At 41.7% G+C, this 23,205-nt stretch overlaps 1 protein-coding gene across 4 annotated transcripts; it reads left to right on the top strand.

Annotated features, from left to right (window-relative positions):
• Positions 1–607: 607 nt before the first annotated feature.
• Positions 608–22,565, top strand: LOC311251426 (complement C3-like). Of its 4 annotated transcripts, XM_084343822.1 has the most exons (44): positions 608–702; positions 785–802; positions 887–922; positions 1,266–1,301; positions 1,859–2,048; positions 2,371–2,536; positions 2,639–2,709; positions 2,959–3,050; positions 3,135–3,217; positions 3,303–3,390; positions 4,073–4,175; positions 4,409–4,523; positions 5,236–5,351; positions 5,476–5,619; positions 5,927–6,142; positions 6,239–6,439; positions 6,964–7,119; positions 7,339–7,468; positions 8,357–8,425; positions 8,958–9,242; positions 10,453–10,699; positions 11,784–11,869; positions 12,066–12,205; positions 12,621–12,830; positions 13,070–13,130; positions 13,418–13,501; positions 13,581–13,784; positions 14,425–14,500; positions 14,743–14,905; positions 15,217–15,330; positions 15,483–15,636; positions 15,869–16,032; positions 16,402–16,557; positions 16,724–16,783; positions 17,356–17,446; positions 17,540–17,591; positions 17,848–17,935; positions 18,095–18,184; positions 18,359–18,464; positions 18,597–18,686; positions 18,779–18,862; positions 19,104–19,184; positions 19,376–19,523; positions 21,788–22,565. In XM_084343822.1, the coding sequence occupies exons 1-44, from the start codon at positions 623–625 to the stop codon at positions 21,930–21,932; spliced, it is 5,289 nt and encodes a 1,762-aa protein (XP_084199948.1). In that variant the 5' UTR covers positions 608–622; the 3' UTR covers positions 21,933–22,565. The 4 variants fall into 4 exon arrangements, with proteins under 4 accessions (XP_084199948.1, XP_084199949.1, XP_084199950.1 ...); XM_084343823.1 differs by lacking the exon at positions 785–802; XM_084343824.1 differs by lacking the exon at positions 887–922.
• Positions 22,566–23,205: the final 640 nt, after the last annotated feature.

The following is a 23,205-nucleotide window of genomic DNA, read 5'->3' as shown; positions in this document are numbered from 1 at the left end:
GCATTTCTAACTTGGATTCAGGACTTTTTCCTGCCACCCTCTGAAAAAGTCTGTTATTCTGTTACCCATCTCAAGTGTTTAAGCCTTGTTTCACCTCATGAAGTGGTTTAGAAACTGCAGCTCGTCCTCTGAAACAACTGATCCAGTTCCAGTTGCCCCCTTAGAAACCTTTAGTGTAGCCATGATTTGACTTCTGACACTTTCACTTATATTCTGAATCCTCTAACTGTCTGATTATTTCCATTAGAGATTTTCAGTGTGTTCCCAGACTTTTAGACCCCACTGTTTCTTAAATGATGATCAGAAATCTCCATCATCCTTCAATATTCAGTACACCAGGCTGTATTGAAGGATTTACTCGAACCAGAGATGAAAGTTCCCCACGTTGTAATGCTGACTCTTCATGCCCCCCTCGTAGTTTAGGAGTAGTTGGTGTGTGAAAGCTTCCTGACTGGGCCTGCGGTAGTTTTTGTGTCTTGTCATTGATCAGAAACCCGAGCTCCTCCTCCTCCTGTTGACTGTACAGTGTCTGTTTAGTGATAGGAGGGGGGTTTGGGGTCTGATATATGAGTTGTCCGTCTCTCCTGCGGCCACAGTCCACTGAAGCTCCCAGTCAGTCAACATGAGTCGGTGGACGCTACACAACATTTTATTTCTCGTGCTTTTCAGCAACTCGAATGGACAGTTTGAGGGTATTAGGAGGTATGTCTCTGTTTTCTGCTGCTGTTAGGACAGTTTATATCTTTGAAGTTTATTTTTACTAATGATGTTTTGTTCTTTATAGACCCATCTTGCTTGACAGGTATGTGTGTGCGATAATATACACAGTTTCAAGTCTTAGTTTCTGACAGCTGAAGTCAATATTTATTTTGGATCTGCTCCTCAGATTTACATCAATAGACAGATTCTGGGAATTACACGAGTAAGTAACCAAATCTGGACATGAATCCAGTTTAAAAAGTGAAATTTATGTTATGTTCTTAATGCACCTTTCCATTAATGGAAATATTGTTTGCAGATTTTTGCAGATTTTTTTCCTGCTGTGTAACCCAATGAAAAATTAAAACGTATATGAACAACAGTTATATATCAATTCACATATCGATGATAAGTGTCGTCGTCCAACATCTTCCCACCCCAAAATATTTTTAATTAATTAATTTTCACACGGTACCAAACTAAAGCTAACTGACTTAAATTACCACGTGTTGTTTATTTTATCTCTGCCATGGTTGGTTAATATTTGCACTGTTTCTTTTTTGCAGAAGACGAGATACAGCCACAGTTAACCCTTCACCGAGGTACAGATGGATGCCTGATCTTACAACCATTCATAAAAGAGTCAAACTACTACTAATCAAAGGATGGTTCAGTTTTACTTCATGTATTATCTAAGCTCTTTAGTAGGTTTAGTATTTTCTTTTTTTTTTTTAGAGATGATGAGTCCAAGTCCCTCCTCACCTTGAAGGTTTTGACCAGATACCACAAATTGTCTCAGACTCAGAAGTCAGACAAATTCATTTATCAATTTAATTCATTTATTCAACTGTTTAGATGTATTTTCTGTGAATTTTATGTCTCAGAATATAATTTTCTTCTTATATTATTCTTATAATATCTAAAGCATGAATATTAGCAGTGTGGTATTACAGTAGGATCTCTAAAATAAAGCACAACTTAATATAATATTGTTGTTATTTGTAGTAGTAGCAGAGGTTGGAGCAGTCTGACAGATGGACCAAATGAAGTAGCACTGATGGCGCTCGTAACAATTGTGTACTTAGTACTTAAAGTTCTGGCAGTAATTAAACAGTTAATAAATTCCTCCGCTGCCTCATGTGGTGTTGTTTTCCTGCAGGTTCACCCTGCTGGCTCCGGACCTGCTGAGGGCAGACAGCCAGGAGAACATCTACCTGCAGGCAGATGGTGCGTCCAACCCCATCACCGTCTCCATCACCATCCGGGACTTCTCAAAGTCCACCCTGCTCCTCCAGGACTCTGTAATACTCAACCTGGAAAATGGATTCCAGTCACTTAAAACAATACAGGTGACACAACAGTTTTATATGAAGTAAACAAGACAACAACCAACCCAGTTTTCCCAAGTTGTTGCTACTTACTGTCTGATGTTAGATGTTTTTATTAGCATGGCAATTTCTGACAAATTTCCGATTTATCATTCAAATACGACATCGAATTTGGGATCGAACTCAGGATCCAATTTGCTGCCACATGTGTACCCAATCTAGACAAGAGCAGAACTGAGAAGTTCAATCTGAAGTGGTACTGAAACACAAAACAATAAGAAGAGACGCTCCCTTATCATGATGAGTCTAAAAGCTCTCCTGTCTGAATCTCACGTCATCCCAGCTTCCCTCAGATCGTTTGAATCGCAACGAGAAGAAGAAAAAGTTTGTGTATCTGAAGGTGGACTTCGGTGGCCTCCACTCTGAGGAGACGATACTGATGGTGTCCTTTCACTCCGGATACATCTTCATCCAGACAGACAAACCCATCTATAACCCCGGAGACACTGGTGAGAACTGCAGACACTGATGAAAACAGATAGTGGTGCATTAATGTAACAGACCACGTGTAGAGTTTGGGTTGTAACTACTGTCTCTCTGTCCCCCTCCAGTTCGGTTCAGAGCCTTCACATCCTCTCCGTTCTTTAAGGCCCTCGGGACGTCCATCACAATTGACATCCAGGTAAACAATGAATTGTTTAGGGCCATCGATGGAGAATGAATCAGCAACTACTTCATAACAGAAACTCAAATTATTCTCCTGTTCACGCCTGTGTCAGCTTCTCTGTATTATCTCACTGTAACATTAACATCTTTAGGTCTGAGTACAAGAAGACCTTTGAAAACATAACCTATAAATATTTGATAATATTTATGTCATATCCTTTTAAATTAAAGGTTCTGCTAGCCTATTGTGCTGTGTGTGTTTCAGAATCCAGAAGGTGTGGTGGTTAAACAGATCGACAGGACTCGAGCGATTGATGGCATCTTTGGAGACACATTTCCTCTCTCTGAAATGGTCAAGTAAGACTTTTGACTTTTTGTAGTCGTCCCCCCCCCCCATCTGTTTTATATGCTGTCTCTGATATGACTTTGTCTCTGTGGCAGTGAAGGAACATGGAAAGTGATTGCAAAGTTCGACCACTGGCAGCAGAACACCTTCACCACCCAGTTCGAGGTGAAGAAATATGGTAGGTCGGGTTAAACCCTTTGGCCTCACTGGTAGTTGAGTCTCTCCAGCTGTCTGCTATATTTTTATGGCTTGTTGTGTTTCAGTGCTTCCTGCCTTCAATGTCACCTTATCGCCCAGGAAGTCATTTCTCAACTTGGATGACAGTGAACTGGCCGTAGAGATCTCAGCCAGGTCGGTCCAACACACTCATAGACACCAAATACACGCTTGCAACATCATTCTGCCTTATTCATTAACCCACATTACCACTGATTGAACTTTAGCTGTTACTCCTGTTGGCAATTGACTCTCTACTTATACCAACCCCACACTTAGTTTAACCCAGTTGTAACCTTGCTCAAGCTGGTTTTAAGAATCCCATTTGCAACTTGTGCACCCATGATCTGATCTCAACTTAAATTGAAGGTACCTGCCTTGTGATTTTCCCTTAAAAATAATAATGCAGCACAAATAAGAGTTAAGTCAGTAACAGCCACGTACCAAAAGTTTAAATCAATTTTTTGGAAGACAAGATAACAGCAGTGGTAGAAGAGATTGAAGCCAGACAACAAGCTTTTATAAATAACTACTCGTACATTGTTTTCTGCTTTGGTCGTTCTTGAGATCAAAATTGATCATAAGTCCATTTTATAAATGAGGCCTCTGAACTCTAAAACTAAGTCCGAACCCAAAACTAATCTCTGAAGAAGTCAGGAGATGCAAATCTTACGTTATGAGGGCCATTGATCCTCATACTGAAATCCCATGCATGTACCCTCGAGTACATAAACCTTGATATCTGATGAGGATCTTGTTCCTTTTCTCATGAATGAAACCTGACTGTCGACCTGAAGTTGTTGCCATTGTGTTTCAGGTACCTGTATGGGGAGCCAGTCCAGGGGACGGCCTATGTGGTGTTCGGAGTGAAGATCAACCAAGACATGATACGGTTGTCTTCAGTGAAGCAGGTTTCAGATGTAAGTCGCTTAATACAAAAATTCACCAGCTCTTTTCTCTGATTTATCGGTGCTGGTATGAGATTTGAAATCCACTTGAAATCCTTGCAAGTTTGTGAATTTGAGGGGGAAAGGCCGTGAAGGTTTGTGAAAATAGACACAAATAGACACGGGGACTCAACAGCTGGCAAAGTAGCCTATATCTCTGTCAAATGCTTTTGAAAAATACTCTCTGTGTTCTTGTTCTCCTGCAGCTGGAGGGTGGAGTCGTCACACTGAGCATGGACGAGATCAAGAAAGCTTACCCAAACATCAGGTCTTTGGTCGGCAACTCTGTGTACGTCAAGGCCTCTGTGCTCACCAGCACCGGTAAGACCTTCATGTCAGTGGGTACATAGGAAAAGTAACAGGATGTCAACCATTTGACAAGACGTTTTCCATCAATATGGTCATCGTCACTGCACTTTAAAACAGTTTGATTACCTTTCATGTGCTCAGACTATACAAGAAGCTGTCACACAATCTCAAACATGTTGCTGCATGTCATCCTATCTGCTGAGACTCAGTCAATTGTGTTTGCACTGTTCCTTGTAGCCTTTAAGACCGAAAGCTTCAAAGAATGCTGTAATCAGACAATCAGCTTGTTCTTTTCCCCTTTACAGGACAGACTGATGGTTCACGCAAACAATTCCTCTTTTGAAATGTAGCCTGTGGTCAGATGTGACCTTTGCACTCTGAACAAACTCAAAAACATTGACTCTGTCCTGTGTGTCAGCTTTTGGGAAATGTGGGACACCGTTCGGAGAAAACACCAGAGTGCGATGAGTTTGAAACCGAGAGGGCTGATGTTAGACAAATCTTTTAAAGACATGAAAGACTCCAGATTAAATCAGTGGTACAAACAACAAGACACTGCATTGAAAATATTCATTTTTACCCCATAAGAGAAAAATAATCTGGAATTTCCCTTCATGAACTGTAAAAGATCCATTAAAAAGTTTCTAAGGTGACATGGCATCAAAAAGTCCAACCATCAGAGGTAAGATTCATGAAATGACCCTGTTTTTCTTCTCATGTACAGGCAGTGATTTGGTTGAAGCCGAGAAGACTGGCATCAAAATTGTGGAGTCTCCTTACGTCCTATCCTTCAAAGACATAGCAAAGTACTACAAGCCCGGTCTGCCCTTCGACTTTACAGTAAGGCCCATCCTCAGTGTTGAGTAAAACTATAACCTGGATCCTCTGTGTCTTGTGTTAACGTGTCCCTCAGACTGAAAAGCTGTTTAAAGTCATTGAGAGATTTTTCCCCCATCCTGTCCAGATTCAGGTGAGCCACCATGACGGCTCCATGGCCCGCAATGTCCTGGTCAAGCTGAATCTCCTGGACACGCCCCTGGTCGTCTCCTCCGGCACTGCCCGAGCCAGCATCAACATGCCAAACAACCGTAACACACAAATCATCACTGTTAGTATGACGGGCTGTTTCTTTTACTGACTCAGTGTCTAATGTACTTTCACTTGTACCTTAAAGCGTAGCTGCACTGATTTTACACATTAAAGTGTGCTAACAGGTCTTGGGGAGTACTACAGTCCTGTGTGAAAAAAAGTTGTTTTAAGGAAGCTGCATTTAATCTGATTAATGTGGTGTCTTTATTTACCTCGACTGCAGTAGATGTACACCCGCAATGACTGAAATAGGATGATAATTTTGGCCATTATTGAATTTGGAGGTCAGGCAGGTCATTTGTCTTTTAATCTTCTCCGTTTCCCAGGCTGAGACCACACAGGCTGACCTGAGACCAGAGCAGCAGGCCAAACAACAGATCACTGTTCAGCCGTACATCCCCTTTGACCGGCGCCGACAGAACTACCTTTACATCTCTACGGGAACCAACATGGTGTCCGTCGGAGACAGACTGTCTGTGGATCTGAGCATCATTACTTCAGACCCGACACACAGAGATTTCATTAAACACATCACCTACCTGGTGAGACAAGAACACTACATCACAATTTCAACACAAAATCAAAGAAAAAAAAAAGTGAAGTACTGATAATGAGTTTTTCCCCCCAAACACTCTCAGGTGCTGAATAAAGGCAAAATCATTGATGCTGAGCGTGTGGATGTGACCGGTCAGCTGGTTACCAGCATCGGACTCACAGTCACCCCAGAGATGATGCCGTCGTTCCGTTTTGTGGCCTTCTACAGTATTAACTGGAGGGGAAGGGAGGAGGTGGTTCCAGACTCCATCTGGGTGGATGTGGCTGATTCCTGCGCTGGAGGGGTGAGATCAGCTAAGTCTCAGAGGTCACGAGAGTTTTTTTCCACGGCTGAACTTTTACAGCAACTGACTGTGTGTATCGAAAACTTTTCTTTTGCAACAAACCAGTTTCGGCTACATTCACACAGTCAGGCTTAAAGTTCAGCCGCAGAACAGATTGGGTTTTAATAAGATCAACATTAATAGCATGAATATTAGCGTGGACAACATTAGCATGGATAGTACTCGTGTGGATGTTAGCATGAGTAACGGTAGCAGTCACTCTAACATGCAGAGTGTATTCATGCGAGTCAGTTAATTGGACAGTCAAAAATATTTGGCAACCTGTGTGGCTGTTCAACAATGTCAGGAGACTCCTCACATCTACCCCCCTCCTTTTATTTTTTTGGTTTGATTGTTTGTTTTGAATGTGGCCAGTCTGAAACAAGACACCCTTAAAAACTCAGAAACCAAATTAATATTTGTTCTGTTCTTCAGACTTTTGTTCATCATTGTATCGATGTACCTTTATTCGTTCTTGCTCACAGCTGACAGTCGGGCCAGTGGACGGTATACGTCGAGACTACGCGCCGGGAAAGAGCTTTAGCTTTCAGGTCAGAGGGGATCCAGGAGCGAAGGTCAGCCTGGTGGCTGTGGACAATGCTGTGTATCTACTCAAAGGGGACAGACTTACACAGAGGAAGGTGTGTGTGTGTGTTTGTGGGTGTATATGAGAGCAGGAATGTGTTAATGTAATGTAGCATCAAAACTGCAGGAACTAACTTAAGCAAAGAAGAATGTTACATTGAAAGGAGACCTGATGCTGGATGAAGCAAGAACAATTCATAGCAAAATGTAGAATCTGAGCAATGTTTTTATTTTTTTGTGATGTCACCTTGTCTTCAATCGGACCTTTTACTCAGATTTTGGACGTGGTGGAGCACGGAGACATCGGCTGCACTCGAGGCGGAGGCAGAGATGCCCGAGCGGTGTTCTCTGGCGCAGGATTGCTCTACGCTTCAAGCACCAGTTTCAAAACCCCGAGCAGACAAGGTAGCTACGAGTTTCCTTAAGAAATGGAGCCGTTTGTGGTTCTCTATGATGTTGGTTCCCAGAAATGTAGCTCCACCGATGTAGACAGGTGTCTTTGCCTCCTTTTTTTTCTGATATCAACAATCTTCTCCTTGGTTTTGCTGACGTTGAGCAGGAGACTGTTCTCTGTGCACCTCTCTGCAAGATTGTTGATTTCCACCTGATATGAACTCTCATCGTGCCATAGTGTGTCTTTACCAGGTTTTCTTGTCTCTTGTTGACTGATAATATTAAAATATAATCATATATGCAAAGTTATATCATAATGAAAACATTACAAAAATCAATTATGAAATGTCAAATTCACAAAGTAGTTGCTGTCAAACAAACTGTGTGTGCTGTTAGTAGCTGCTGAAGGCCATGTTTGCTCAAGGTGAAGCAATACCGGAGCTCCTGCAGGTGGATTTCTCACATAATCTGTAAATAAATCGGTCTGCGTCCGATAATTATGTTGCAGCATATTAAGATTGTCCTGAACTAAAGCTGCCCTTGGTGCTCAAGAGTCTGGGCCAACATTACATACAGTATTATTGAATATTGCCGTATATGCTGCCATATGCAACATTTTTCACAATATCGAATATTGAACAGCTGCATTTTCAGGCTTTTATTTTGGAAAACAAAAAGGCATGTTTGGGTGGTCACTACAGGTTAATTGGCATGATGTAGCGGCACGCACGCAACGCTCTAACATACAGACATGGAGGACTTAGTTTCTAAGACCACCAGCTCAGCAATTCAGTAATATTTCGGCCTTCGGAGAAAATATAGAGCCAAGGGATTTATATAAGGGATTATATCGGATTATATATCAGAGTAAAGATGTTTTTCCCCCTCTCTTCTCCTCAGATCTCAAGTGTCCAGCCAGTGCCAGAAGGAGGCGCTCTGCTGAACTGTTGCAGCGTAAAGCCCAGCTGGGTGAGTGTCCTCTCATCGCTTTGGAGATCAGAGCTGAATAATGGTCAACCGAGGTTGGCCCGCATTAAATTTTACATCCATCATCGGCTCATCTCTCTCTCAGTTTAACTAATTTCCCGGTGAACTTATTAGCCACTTGGGGAAAGAAGAACTGCACAACAAGCTGTGAGCAAAATGTTTGTCTTCCAAGTTCACATGATTTCACGATTCCTTTAAGGAAAATATCTGGCTGTATAGCTGCTAAATTATCCACTCTCTTCCTCACCTAGTCCCTAACCTCGTCTCACGTTTGGTGCTAGGCAGGTACAACAAACAGACCACAGAGAAAAACAGCTGCCTGCTGCTGTAAATGAAAGGGCAGTGCAGTGAGAGGGCTGAATCCTACAATAAATATGTTATAAAAGCAAAACAGCTGCCTTAAACATTGAATTACCTTTTAAAGTCATTTAATTAATTGTTGAAATAAAACATATTCATTACATGTTACCAGCACTGATGACTGGTTTCCTCACGTCCCCCTTTCTGCCTGCAGAGAGTCATTACAAGGAGAAGCTCCTGAATCGCTGCTGTAAGGACGGCCTCAGGGAGGTCCCCATGCCGTACTCCTGTACACGACGCTCCCTCTACATCACAGAGGGCTGGGAGTGCATCCGGGCCTTCCGCTACTGCTGCGCCAACTACAGGAACCAAGAGTTCAACACCGAGATTCCCACCACCCCACCGCCCACGACCACAGCTCCCTACACCACCGCTGCTCCCAGGCCCTCTATCCCATTCCGTTGGACACCATTGGAATCATCTAGGCAGTTTTTCGTTTGTAATTACTGTTCCTCAACCCTACTGTCTTTTAGTTGTTAGGATTTTTTTCTTTTCTTTGGCCTTGCATGGCTTTATCTGATAGGATAGCTTGAGAGATGACAAGAAATGGGATGAGAGAGAAGGGGGGATGAAATGCAGCAAAGGGCCGTAGGTCGGAGTCGAACCCGACTCGATCTGACTGCAGCGAGGACGCAGCCTCACATGGTTTAATGTGTTAGTTATTCAATGTATTGCTAATTGTCACTAAAACCTGTACTTTGTGTTTAGCAGATTAGCGATTAGTAATTAGCAAATGTTAGTATGCCGACACCAACACTATTGAACCAACACGATGTTAATGTAAATACGTGCGTGAGTTACAGCTGGTCTACGTCGAGGTCAGTCCACCTCACGTGAGCCTGGGTTAATGTTGTCGCTAAGTCGGTGGTGAACCCGCTTCACTTTAATCAGCAGGTGGCAAACAAGCCACTGAAACAAGGTTCAGGTGTTTCAGAGTTAAACATTTGTTTACCGACAAGCAGCTCAGACACACTGAACTGCTACGTTCACCACTATACCACCTGCTAACTCCATTGCTCACCATCACTCACACATTTTATTTCTCTAACAGATTTTGGTGGCCAAAGGTCACAGTGACCTCACAAAACACAGTTTTGGCCATAATTCAAGAATTCATTTGATAATTATGATAAATTATTCAACGTATTGCTCAATAACAGCAATTTGTCTGGTGCGGGGAGGCAAACAACGGTGAGGCTATACTAGCTTTCTATCAATCTTTAATTAGGTTTAAGCAACAAAAATACTTGGTCAGGGTTAGGAAAACATGATATGGGTTGAAAATAGACCCTTTCACAACATTAAGCATGTGTTAGAAAGGATCACTGCCCCCTAATCTTGTTCCAAAGTCACAAAGCTATACCATTGCAAAGGTGTGATTGGTTCACTTTAATGATGGTCCTTGAGCAACATTAAATATGATGCCAGGTAGCTGCGTTACGTTGGATCTAACACTGTCAGCATAAAATATTCCTACAGAATGAGGAAGGAAATGCATTTAACACATACAGTATGTCACACCTCATGGATGCACATGCACACGCATGTAAACATGAATTAAACTCCACAGGGCACCTTTAATTGTTGATTGTTGTTGATATTTATGAGAGATCAAGACCTGCTAATCTTTTCTAATTGTCTTCATGTAGCTGCGAGAGGACGCGGAGTTAGTGTGCATCGACAGTCTGAAGAAAGAGTTCTCTATGCAATGGCAAAGCCAGTAAAAGAAGATGTAGGACTTCCGGTGTCGGCACGGGTTGTGGAGGACGAGGAGGAAGACGAGTATGAGGAGGAGGAAGAGTACCTGGATGAGACTCAAGTGTATCTGCGGTCCAAGTTCTACGAGTCCTGGCTGTGGATGGATGTTAACCTGCCCAGCCAGGTAGACAAGGACGGGTGAGTGAAATATATTTAGTATTTTGTCAGTGAGAAGACCTGACTTGAAGTTCAGCAGTTTCATTTCACAGCGGTGTGTTCTGGGAGTATGTGACTCACATTATTTGAGTCCATGATTCATCTCCACAAGTCGTCCCGTAGAGGTGACAGAGATTATTTCAATACGACGAGATCGTAGTAAGTCAAGTATCGTTTCATAGCAAAGTTACTCTTAACTAGGAAGTTGCTTCCTCTTCTAAGCCTGAATCTTTCCTGGTGATACTCTGTGTAACAAGTGGAGTATGCCGCTGCCGGACTTCCTGTGAAAGCAACTTAGCAAATAGCATCAAGAAACACACTTTGCTTGGTAGGCTGCTCTTGTTTTAGGTTGGAAAAATTAATAAGAATGCTTCTTGTTTGGCAGTTCTGATTGGCTGCTGTTTATGATGCCTAATTAAAGTTTGAATGTCAAATTTCTAGCCGTTGCATTTCATTTATTTTGATAATACATTCCAGCTGTCCAGTTCACACACACAGAATACTGGCCTGGCCAAAAAAGATTGAGAACCAGTTTTTTTCCAAAGTTTTGCAATTTTAAGGATTCTGCTGTGCAGCAACGGTGGTGATAACCATGTTTGAGTGTCCGTTCGATTATCTTCTCTGTCCAGTATCTGGATATTTAAAGAGTTTACTACAGCCTGTTAACATGCATTTGAAAATGCTGGACTTCACCTGTGACTAGATCCCCAAAAATCGTAACCAAATTGCTGCACCATGCTCAAAAAATGGATCAGGGACGATCCAAAGCTGTTTGATCATGTCAGACAAAACATCGAGCAGCTCTGTGAAGTCCCTGGGTTGCATCATGTTTTGTTTGGTCAGTGATAACAGCTGATAAAACAGCTCAGAATCAACAACGCTGACTCTGTTTCCCGTATTACACCAACACAGCATTGATCTCTGTTACTCTGTCCCCAATTCCCAAAAAATAAACATGAAGACAACAGAATGTGATGTAGATAAACATTCTTTCAGCTATATTATACATTTTTTGTGATTTCGACCTTCCTGTTGGTGATAACACAGACATGGTTCTGATCCACAGGCTGGCCTCTAAGAGGGTGGATAATCCCTTACCTGACAGCATCACAGAGTGGGGAGTTCTGGCCATCAGTGCATCACCTCACACAGGTAGGAGGAGGAAGAGGTGTAGGTGGTAGTCAAGGTTATTAATCAAAGTGTAAAAGCACAGCAAGCCTTATTCTAAACGCTACTGTTTACTGTCCTCAATGAGCAAAAACAATGCGAAGTCTGAAGGTCCAAACCAGATTTACAACATGTACTCTTGTAGCAGACTCATCACTAACGTGTCTCTGAATGTTTTTAGGTTTCTGTGTTGCCGAGCCATACAACGTCAGAGCGTGGAAGCATTTCTTTGTGGACCTGAAGCTGCCGTATTCAGTGGCGAGGAACGAACAGGTCCAGATCAAAGCTGTGGTCCATAACTACGGCTCTGAAGACCTGCATGTAAGACCATCGCCTCAACACTACACAGCCACTTTAGCCCTGGAGCAACCCACATGAAGGCAGGTTAAGTCAACGACCCACATGTGTCCTTAACGACTCTGTAAGGAGACTCCCACACAGAGTTAAAAAGCCTGCAACTCCTCTCCGTTAGTTGGAAGTGAAGTGAGAAGTGAGAAGAAACTGAAACACGTCCAGTTGCCTACGATAGTCTGTGAATACACTAAATATAGAATGAAGTGAAGCAGCTAATAAAATTTTTGCAGGAACATATTTCAAACAGGAAAGAAGTTCAAATGATTTCTGATGTATTTATTTAAATTCAACACCAGAATCATCAAAATCAACCTGAACATTGCAGCCATCTTTAAATAAATCTTGAGCATCAGTGATTATGTTGTGACTGGTTTCTGTTCAGGTGAGGGTGGTGCTGATGAAGACAGAAAACATGTGCAGCATTGCCTTCAAGGACAGACACACACAGGAAGTAACGCTGCGGGCCGGCGCTTCCGTTATGGTGCCTTACACCATCGTACCGCTGGCGGTGGGGAAACTTCCTCTGGAGGTGATGGTGGTCGGCAGAGACATGATGGGAGGAGACCGCGTCCAGAAATTCCTACGGGTGGTGGTGAGTCACCCTTGATGATGAAGATGGAGGTGGTGTTAATTTAAGAGTTTGTCAGCTCCATCAGACTTTTGAGTGAACAGAATGAAAGTTGATATTCTGGATTATTAAAAAAATGCTTTATAGACAGTTTACAAAACACAAATTAATATACTACAAATTAAGAAGGTAATTCAAAGATAACACAGATTTACTTGGGTAAAGATCTTCTTCTATCATACCTGTGCTCCTAACCCAAACAGCTGGATGGAGTACAGAAGACTGAAGCTTGGAGTAAAGTGTTGAACCCATCTGCTGAGGGAGGTAAGAAGATCGCTGTGGTGCCTCATCTCTTTAATGGTTTATTTTTATTTTGCTTAAACAAAGGTAATGCATATTTTTGAATGCTCCAGTTAGTGATTTTTAATCATAGCTTTTCCGTATTGGTTCATACATTGATAAGATAATCACACGAGTGATTCAGGTCCTCTAAGGCTCATTATTTTTTTGCTGCTGTTGGGTCTGTGCAGGTTTGTGCAAGGAATGGACCTTCTTCAGGTTTGGGATATTAATTAAGTTTAACTTTGCATCTCGTCTTCTGTCCACCACAGGAACGCAGACGATTCGTGTGGGCAAAGTCGAACTGGAGTCAGTTGTGCCGAACTCTACGCCAGAGACATTCATCAACATCAGAGGTCAGCCACGTACAGACTGGTGGTAAAGATTAATAATGAACCTCGGAGAATGGACTGACTCCTGACTCCTCCCCTCCAGGCAACGTGTTGGCCGACAGCATTGATAACTCCATCAGTGAGGACTCTCTGGCCTCTCTGATCCGGATGCCCGGTGGCTGTGTGGAGCAGAACCTGGCCAGCATCACTCTGCCACTCATCGCCTACCTCTACCTGGAGAGGACCGACAACTGGGAGAGTGTAGGGGTGGAGCGCAAGGCTGAGGCTCTCCGATACATCAGGAGAGGTGAGCCAGAAGGAAAAACACATGGATTAATGGATGGATGGTTGAAGGGTTTCCAAAAATGTAAAGACAGATATAAAATGGATAATTGCTGGGCATTTAAATGAGTGGATAAAAACTTAGCTAAATGGATGGACTGCTGTATTTTTTGGTTTTGCTGTTGTATGTGTGTAAAAATTCATTGGTGGGTGAACTGATGATGGAAAGACTGGATGGATGGATGGATGGATGGATGAGGAATAGATGGTTAGATACAAGGATGAAGCAATGGATGGACACATGGTTGGATGGACACACGGATGAATGGATAGATGGATGGATGGATGAATGGATGGACGGATGAGGAATAGATGGTTGGATACAAGGATGTATGGCGGCGTGGTTGGATGGACACATTGATGGATGGATGGATGGATGGATGTTGAATAGATACACACATGAATGATGGATGGATGAATAAATAGACAAAGGGATACATAGATAGTTGGACACTGATGGATGTGTGAATGAGGATGATCAGGATGGTTGATCGATGAAGTGCCTCCTTGGTGGACAGGTGATGGATATTTTGGTACAAGCTTTGTTTTCATTATGAGTAGATTGAGACATCTTTAATTTCTTCCATGTTGTTTTGTGTTTTCAGGCTATGAGAACCAGCTGGCTTACAGAAAGAGTGATGGCTCTTACCCCCCATACAGGAGGGAGGGTGCAAGTACATGGTACTGTCAACGTTTTCCATTTTCTGTTATTTATCTCTAAATCCCATGACCTGATTTCCAAGAAAATCTGGTGAATGAGTTCTGTATAAAGACAGACATGTATGTATGAGGTATTTAGATAGCCAATTTAATATTCGAGAGGCTTAAATGCACGCTAGTATTCAATACCTTAATAAAAAGTTAGGTATAGTGTGTTTAAAAGTGAACAAATGTAGGCTGATGACAGTCCCTCTGTGTGTCAGGATCACAGCGTACGTGGTGAAAGTTTTCTCCATGGCTAACTCCATCACCGGCATCAACAAGATGCAAGTGTGTGACCCTCTGCTGTACCTGGTGAAGAACAAACACCGGCATGTTCCCGGGAAGTTCATAGAGGAAAACCCCGTTTACAGCACGACCATGACTGTGAGACACTTAAACACAGAACATCACCTGCTGAATTCATCTCTTCCATTGGCCTTTCTTTCCTGTTAATTAATTTAAATGTAATGATATAAACATCCACAATCAAACACCCACTATATTCATTATTTATTTCGTCCTCGTTCTCATTGTTAAAGAAGAAATCTTCCATCTCGGTTTCGGTTGGAAAGTCGGGTGAAGTGCCACAGTCCACAAAACATTTCTAGAGTGAAAATTGGAGTGAACTAGTGCTGTGATGTTTTTCTTTTCAATATTTTAATAAAAAAACTATTTTTCTGCGTGTGTCTCTCCAGGGCGGTCTCCGTGGTGACGACCCAGAGACGACTCTGACGGCCTTCGTCCTCATAGCGCTCGCCGAGGCCAAACAGGCCGGGATCCTCTGCGCTGATCCAAAGGTGGACGTAGAGGTAAATAAATATAATAAACACAAGGAAACGATCTGCAGAGTTGGTTGTGTCAAATATTTCACCGCAATGTGTTTCCTCTTTGTTACTTCGCTCATGAGGTATTGTCAGTAGCTGTACTTGTATCAATTGTCTCCCATGTGTGTCCGCTGTAGTTAGTCATGCGTAGGACGGCTGATTACCTGAAGAGAGCTCTGGTGAAGCCGAGGAGACCTTACACTGTGGCCATCGCCTCGTACGCACTGGCTCTGATGGGGAACCCTCAACAGTACAACCCGACAGATTACCTACTGAGAGCGTCAGTTGGAGGTATCCTGGACCCTCAGCCCTGTTTTATTTGGACAGCACAGAGAATCTAACCTGCAAAGACGTCTAGTTACTCACTGTCCCTTTAAAACCTACCTCAGTTCATTACGTTCATTCTTTGTCTGTTCAGTCAGTGTTCAGTTCAGGCACATAGCAGACGTTCTTATTCAGAGTGTGCAGAGTAAGTAAGCAAACAGTTAACTCACCTTTACCTCCCTCCGTCTCTGTCCTCCAGGTGGCAGCCACTGGCCCGATAGTCACAACACCTTGTTCACTCTCGAGGCGACCGGCTACGCCCTGCTGGCTCTGGTTAAGTTGGGACAAATGGAGGCGGCTGCAGCGCCGTTTAAATGGCTGAACAGCCAGCGGAGGAGAGGGGGAGGCTTCGGCTCCACTCAGGTAACAGCAAGGCGAGCCCGGGAGCTGTGATGTGCAAATCCAACAATTGGTTGTCTTTTCAAAGGCATTCACCTCCCTATCTGTTGCATGCACAATATGTGAATACTGCAAACGAAGACAAAAGAAAACAAAGAGCCATCAATTAAATAACACGGTGTCTGCAGGTCCTCAAGTTTTGATAAATCAATGTTTATAAATTTTAGGCCTTAAAAGTCATTAGATAGTCTTACTTTTGAGTTTTTGAGGTCCGAATTGTTGCAAAACATGTATCCTGTTTCATTTATCCAATAGATCGTTTATTTGCGTCAAAATGAGGTCTTCTGCAAGAAAGTCACATTTCTGATGTTTTTGCTCTCTGTCCTCTCCCAGTCCACCATGGTGGTGCTCCATGCGCTGTCAGAGTACCTGATCCACAATCCTCCTTCTAATGACCTCAGTCTGGATGTGGACGTCAGGCTGACAGGACGCAAGGAAATCCGCTACCACTTCAACCCCCAGACCGCCTACGCTGCTCGCAGCTCCAGGGTGAGAGACGTGAAACCCAATGTAAAATCCAGGGGGATCAGGAGACACGAGAAACTGAACACAGCTCACAGTTGAGCTACATAACATGAAACAGTGAGCTCAGAGGAGATTGGAAAGTGTTACTGGATTTGAAAATGTCTTCTTCTCTGGTGTTTTTGTTCTGTAGTTGCCTGCAAATCTTGATTTGGAAGTGGTGGCCCGAGGGAACGGACAGGGGATACTGGAGGTACGATCACATCTATGATCAACATATAAGCATAAATATATTTATGTATATACACATAGTACATATTGTAATGGCAGTTCTTATCATTTCAGTTTAAGCCACTTGGTTGCCTACATAATTTGTTTGCATCCATCTCAATAGTAGTTACTCACAAACAAACCACACAGAGTCAGGAGAATTTTGCTTGATGACTTTATTTGTCTCCCCACAAAGTAAAACCCTTCTGTACACACTCATGATCCAGAGGAGTGCTTCCAAATTAATGGTCGATAGAGTTGTATTAAGCAAAACTAACTATTCTCAGGCAACCTCCGTTCTTCACTGACTGCTGAAGCTTTACATCTGACTTTTAGTTACAACACCAGGGGGCACACTTTCCCACAAAAGGACCAGCAGTCCACACACGCACCAAACATCAGTACAGCTTTAACAACGGGATTTAAAATGTTCAAAACACAATACAGAAACACAGCAGGATTTGTTTTTTAAGTGGTTTATTTTCCTACACAAAGCTTTTATTTTGTTTCTGTTGTCTCTCTCCTTGGTGTCCCTTCCTGTAACCTTGACTAAAGGTTGTGACCTACTACAACCAGCTGCACGAGGTTGATGAGAAAGCTCCCTGCAACCACTTTGAGCTCAACGTCACCATCGAAGAATCAAGTGGTGAGTGAAGTTTTCACGCTTTCTTTTATATGCATGACGTAGCACTTCCAACCTCTGTACATGGAATAATGTTTACTCTCCACTCCGTGACAGAAAAGCCTCCAGCAGATGTAGAAAAGTCCTACCAGATCACCATCAAAGTGAGGTCAGTTATTGTCCAACATGTATGTTTTTTTACTTTTATTAAAGCTGAAGAAAGTGAATAAAAGACCTGTTCATAGTCACAACGCTGTAAGTTTAATTTCAGGTCCAGTTTAGATGTTAATTGAATGATGATGTATCTCATCGTGGTCCATCGTTCATGTTTGATGAATGTCAACAGAACTGGAGACCGTCTTTGTGCTGGCATCCTCTCAGGTTTAGTATAATTTATCAGTGCTGATCTCTTTCTATCCCCACAGGGCTTTGGGACCCAGAGATGTCAGGATGGTTGTTCTGGATATAAGTCTGCCCACTGGCTTCACCCCTGAAAACTCAGACCTGGAGATGGTAATCAGCTTCTACAACTAGTGCCCAAAAAAAATAAATCGAAAGTTTACCAGGATAGAGATGATCCAGGAGGAGCAACATCCAACCCAATAGAAGTTTATAAAGTTTACTACATCAGGATAATGACGTCTAACTCTGATTCTGTGTGTTTTTGTGCAGTTGTCCAACTCAGTGGACCGTTACATCAATAACTTCCAGATTGTTGATAACCTGAGTGACAGAGGCTCTCTGATCATCCACCTGTTCAAGGTAAAACACTGTAGACAGCAGTCGGATGATTGGCCTGCAAATTTTACACAGATAACTGATTCAGCTTCTAGGAACAGTAAGCCATACTTTGGCCTCGGAGCTCAGGCTTGCTAAATGAATCTTCTCGCTGTCTCTCTGTCACACTGAATTGTCCTCCCCCTATCCTCCTCTCAGGTGTCTCACAAAGAGCCAGAGATCCTGATCTTCAGGCTTCAGCAGAACTTCAAAGTCGGCCTCCTCCAGCCGTCCTCAGTTACCGTCTACGAGTATTACAACCCAGGTAGGATTTTATTCTGTTTGGCCTTATAACCGATTATAGTTGGAATATTAGGCTCCGTGTAAATGCAGCTATCAAAAACCCAGTTGGAAAATGATCTCTTTACCACACATGTTGACAATGTCCTGCTCACAGATCACCGCTGCAGTCGTACCTACACTCCCAGCGAGGACAAAGAGGAGCTCACTAAGATCTGCAGGGACAACGTCTGCCGCTGCACGCAGGGTAAAGTGTGCGCGTGTCTGCAACACAGTCGACGTGTGTGTTGATGGTGTCTGGTATTTTAAATGTATTATTCATTCACTCATAATCTCCAGGTGACTGCTGTGTCTCCAAAACCGACAGTGAAAACTTCCCCAACAAAGACAGAGAGACGTTTGCCTGCGCGACTTTACACCACGGTACGAGACACTGCCACACACACTCACAACTTCAACACACACACAGCTGAACATGTATGTACTGATACAGAAAGAGTGGCCAAAACCACAAAAACTTCACCGTCACATTATTTCTTGTATTCATATGAAAGTTTTGACCTCACTGTGGCGACAGAAGAAAGAACAGGGGCACGACAGAAACATCAGGATTCGCTGCAAGAGTCATTACATGATCGTACAAAAATGTTTTCTCGTGCTTCAGTTTTCCAGGTGAAGGTGCTGAGTGTCAGCCAGAGTTATTACGACAAATACGAAATGGAGATCACACAAGTTATCAAGCTGGGTGAGTCTTTTCAATCCGCTTTTTCAAAATGATAGATTGAAACCCTAAAGATACTTAAGGCCTCACAATGAAGATTTCCAAACAGACAGCCAAGTATGTAATCTAAAAACGTATCAGACGGAGTCGCGCTTGTTAGATTTGAGGCTCTGTTGCAGCTACATATTATCTGAATCCCTTCCTCCGACCATCAGGTGTGGAGGCCGGAGTTGAAGTGGGCCAGACAAGGTTTTTCATGTCTCATGGAAACTGCAGAGATGGACTCAACCTGGAGCAGGGCTCCCAGTACCTCATCATCGGGCCCAAAGAGGACCAGTGGACCATTGACAGCGACACCAACAGGTAGGGAGAGCAAGGAAAACAGCAATACACAAAATAATGTCTGTAATTCTGGGAGGTCAGGTTTATTGCAGTACAAAAGGTAATTGTAGGTTCTGAGTTGGACAAAGATGAGTTTTTATTACCAGTTATTTTACAGTACAGTGTTGTAAAAAGAACCACACAATATGCTTGAAATTAAACGTACTAAACCCTAAAATTTTACTCAGACCCCATTTAGTACAAAAACTGTTCCATGAAAAAAAAAACTGCCATAAAAATACTATATATTTATATTAATTCAACTTTCACTGGGTTACATTTTTCAACCAACATTAGTCCTGATAATAACGACCAGATATTAATTCATTTTCAGCATTTTAACCCTTTAAATACCAGTTTGTTTACATGACGCCACTGTTTTTATGAATCAAAAAACATAAAAAAAGTTATTTTCCATATACTTTATACTTTAATTTACTCATGAAAAAAAAAAAGCCACATTCAGTGCTAAAGGCAAGCGCCACCCCCCTTCACTCTTAAAAAAGTAGCTCTGGAAGAAAAAGAAAAAATAGAGCTGGTTTATTTATATTATATTAGGGCCTGAGCAGGGAACCTGCAAGGACCCTATTGTTTTTGTAGTGATCATTTTTTGTCCCAAATGATGGCATTTTTCACTGCCTGAACATCCCCCAAAACTCTCCAAACTTGGAATACATGTCCCACCTGGAGAAAAATTTTATAATCTGTTGTCGTTGTGAATTTCCATCACTAGGTGGCGCTATAATCAAGGAAAGTGCGTTTTGGCTAATAACTCCCACATACTGTGTCGCACATTCAAAAACCATATATCCACGCGTTCCCTAAATTCTGTTGAATCTCGTGATGTAGGCCATGCTAATTTGCAAGACTTGTTTTTTACGTTTTATATCTCTAAATATTTTTTTCAAATTTTTATTATTTTTTATTAATTTTTACATGTAAATAGTAGCATGTTAGCTCAATAGCTTCCAGGTCATGTGATCAGTTGACTCAAAATCATGTTGGGATCATGTAACTACACTGGCTGTATGAGATACACCTCTTGTTTTTTCATTTTACGTCCCTAAATATTTTTTATTAATTTTTATTATTTTTTATTAATTTTTGTATGTAAATATTAGCATTTTAGCTCAATAGCTTCCAGGTCATGTGATCAATTGACTCAAAATCAGTGTGGGATCATGTAACTACACTGGCTGCATGAGATACGCCTCTTGTTTTTACGTTTTACATCTCTAAATATTTTTTATTAATTTTTATTAATTTTTACATGCAAATCTTAGCATGTTAGCTCAATAGCTTCCAGGTCATGTGATCAGTTGACTCAAAATCATGTTGGGATCATGTAACTACACTGGCTGTATGAGATACACCTCTTGTTTTTTCATTTTAGGTTATGTATCTCAATGTAATTAAGGCCTCAGCTTGTATGACAAATGTATCACCTTAATTTTATTTTTCACTGCAGAGGTCTGGTGCTTCTGGTCCGGATAGAGAGAAAATTGTGTGCATTAGAAAAGCTTGTCTTTGTGGTATTTTATTTTATTTATTGATTAATATGTTATTGTTCTAAGATTTTCTATTAAAATAAAGTAGTAAAGTAATGACATTTTTTGCGTTCTCTTTTTATTTGAAAAAGTATCGAAAAGTATCGAAATACATGTTGGTACCGGTACCGATACCAAAATGTTGGTATCGTGACAACACTACATGGAGCATTTTATTTGTATTAAATGTGGCCTTTTATCAGTTTTACTATGAGGCAATGCCCCCTGTAGGACACAAGGGAAATAACATATACTTGGCCTATGGACCAAAATACAGGTAACTTGCCCTATCTGAAAAATTTCCTCTGACAACAGCTTGTTTAGTTCGTATCATTAGCTCTTTAATATTGTTAAAACTACATAGTGCCCCTTTAAAAACAATAAATAATTTCTTTAATCTTCAGAATCTTCCGTTTTACACTCGTTTACACTTTGTTGCGACCAAATGTAATTCTGTGTAATGTTAATATAGTTCTATTGCATCTAGAAGTTACTTGGTCTTGTATAAAATAATTGAGTGCATCAGATTTAGGTAAATATATCTTATTAATAGAATATTTCATAGAAGAATAAAACATTATTTACACTGGTTATAGAACAATTAAACTCATTCTAGTCCTTTTGAGACAAGGTACATTAAACAATTGATCTGAATTAAACCGTCCTGTCTTTTCTCCCTTTTTGCTCCCTCTCTGTCAGATTCATCTACATGTTAGGGAAGGACACCTGGGTGGAGCGCTGGCCCTCGTCTGCAGAGTGCTCCAGCAGCTCACCCCTGGAAGCTAAATGCAAGAGCCTGGATGACGCCGCTTATGAACTGTCTGTCAACGCCTGCAGCCAGTAGAGGTGTCAGTGATCATTTTTAACTCTGAGTACGGACAGAAAACAAGATGTGTCGTCGTTGTGGAAAGAAGAACTGAAAGTGGAGCTATTTATAGAAACATGAGGTTTTATGCGACCATGATGATAATATGAAAGAGGAAGAACTAAATACAACTGCCTCCTCAAGGGTACTGTACTGTAGCTTTTATATAGCAGTTAACGAAACGAAACAGTCAAACTGGCACAATACCTGCTGTCTATTTTTACCTCATAACAAGCAGATGTAGAGGGTTGGTGTTCAAACAATCCACAGAACAGGGCAACAATGAGAAACATGACAAAAAAGCTTGAGTCTGTGCTATAAATTTAAATATACTAAACATGTATTATATACAGTAAAAGGCTTTAGATAATTTACATTGTGTAGCGCCATACTAAAAATAATGAGCCAAACTTCTCTAATATTTCTGTTTAAGTTTATAAATGTACAATTGTCTTACAAATGTCTGTCTCTTTGACCGGTCTGTCCTAACAAACATGTCTTGTCTTATATCAATGGTCTAAATAAATTAACTACCTGATATAAATACCAGGGTGTTGAGTCCCTTTGCGTTCAGCGGAGTTTGTTGATTGTGCTGTACAATGGATCTGACTCCTCCCCGGCTGACTTCTGATTTCTGGTTTTCAGAGATAAGAATGAGTTAGGGACTTCTGCAGACGAGATATTAAAATCACATGGCCGAAGAGTGATTACACAACATTTATGAAATTATTACAATTAAAATGTTGTCATTAAAAGACCAGTGTGTAAGATCGGTGGACACCACGGAAGAGGAAGAGGCTCGTTCCGAGGACGACGATTCACAAATAAAAACATGACAATGAAAATTATATTCCTTTTTCTGCCCCTTAATCCTGCACACTGGACCTTTTCACTATTTAAAGCTAATGCTATTTTGTTCTTAAAGTCAGGGTAATGTTCCTGTTAGAGATGCTGCTCACCTTGGGTTGTTGCTGCCACGATTAAATTTGACGGCAGCGTACTCAACACTCGTGTCTTCCTTCTCCTCGTGTCCGTCGGGCGGAGCTGGATGGACGCTGGAGTAGAGAGAATTTGTGGGTTTCCTGGTGAACTGGACGCTGGCGTAGTGAAGGTCATCCGGCTGCCTCTGAGTGGGTAGATACTGCATAAGCAAGATTACTGTAGTTTTTAAACAATGTTTTTTCACTAAGAAAGAAAAATCTAAACGTATAACATTTGCCGAATTAACAAGTAGGCCAGAATTGTTAAGAAT

The sequence above is a fragment of the Pagrus pagrus genome, assembly GCF_965226575.1.
Source record: "Pagrus pagrus genome assembly, chromosome: 2".
In the NCBI taxonomy this organism is placed as follows: domain Eukaryota; kingdom Metazoa; phylum Chordata; class Actinopteri; order Spariformes; family Sparidae; genus Pagrus; species Pagrus pagrus.
This window is presented reverse-complemented; position numbering and strand designations above follow the sequence as displayed.

Excerpts from the sequence above, each read along its gene's own strand:
- LOC311251426 (XM_084343822.1), top strand. The coding sequence starts at position 623 with ATGAGTCGGTGGACGCTACACAACATTTTATTTCTCGTGCTTTTCAGC. Across the intron at positions 923-1,265 it reads AGATTCTGGGAATTACACGA|AAGACGAGATACAGCCACAG; the intron begins GTAAGTAACCAA and ends TCTTTTTTGCAG. Across the intron at positions 13,131-13,417 it reads GAACCCATCTGCTGAGGGAG|GAACGCAGACGATTCGTGTG; the intron begins GTAAGAAGATCG and ends TGTCCACCACAG.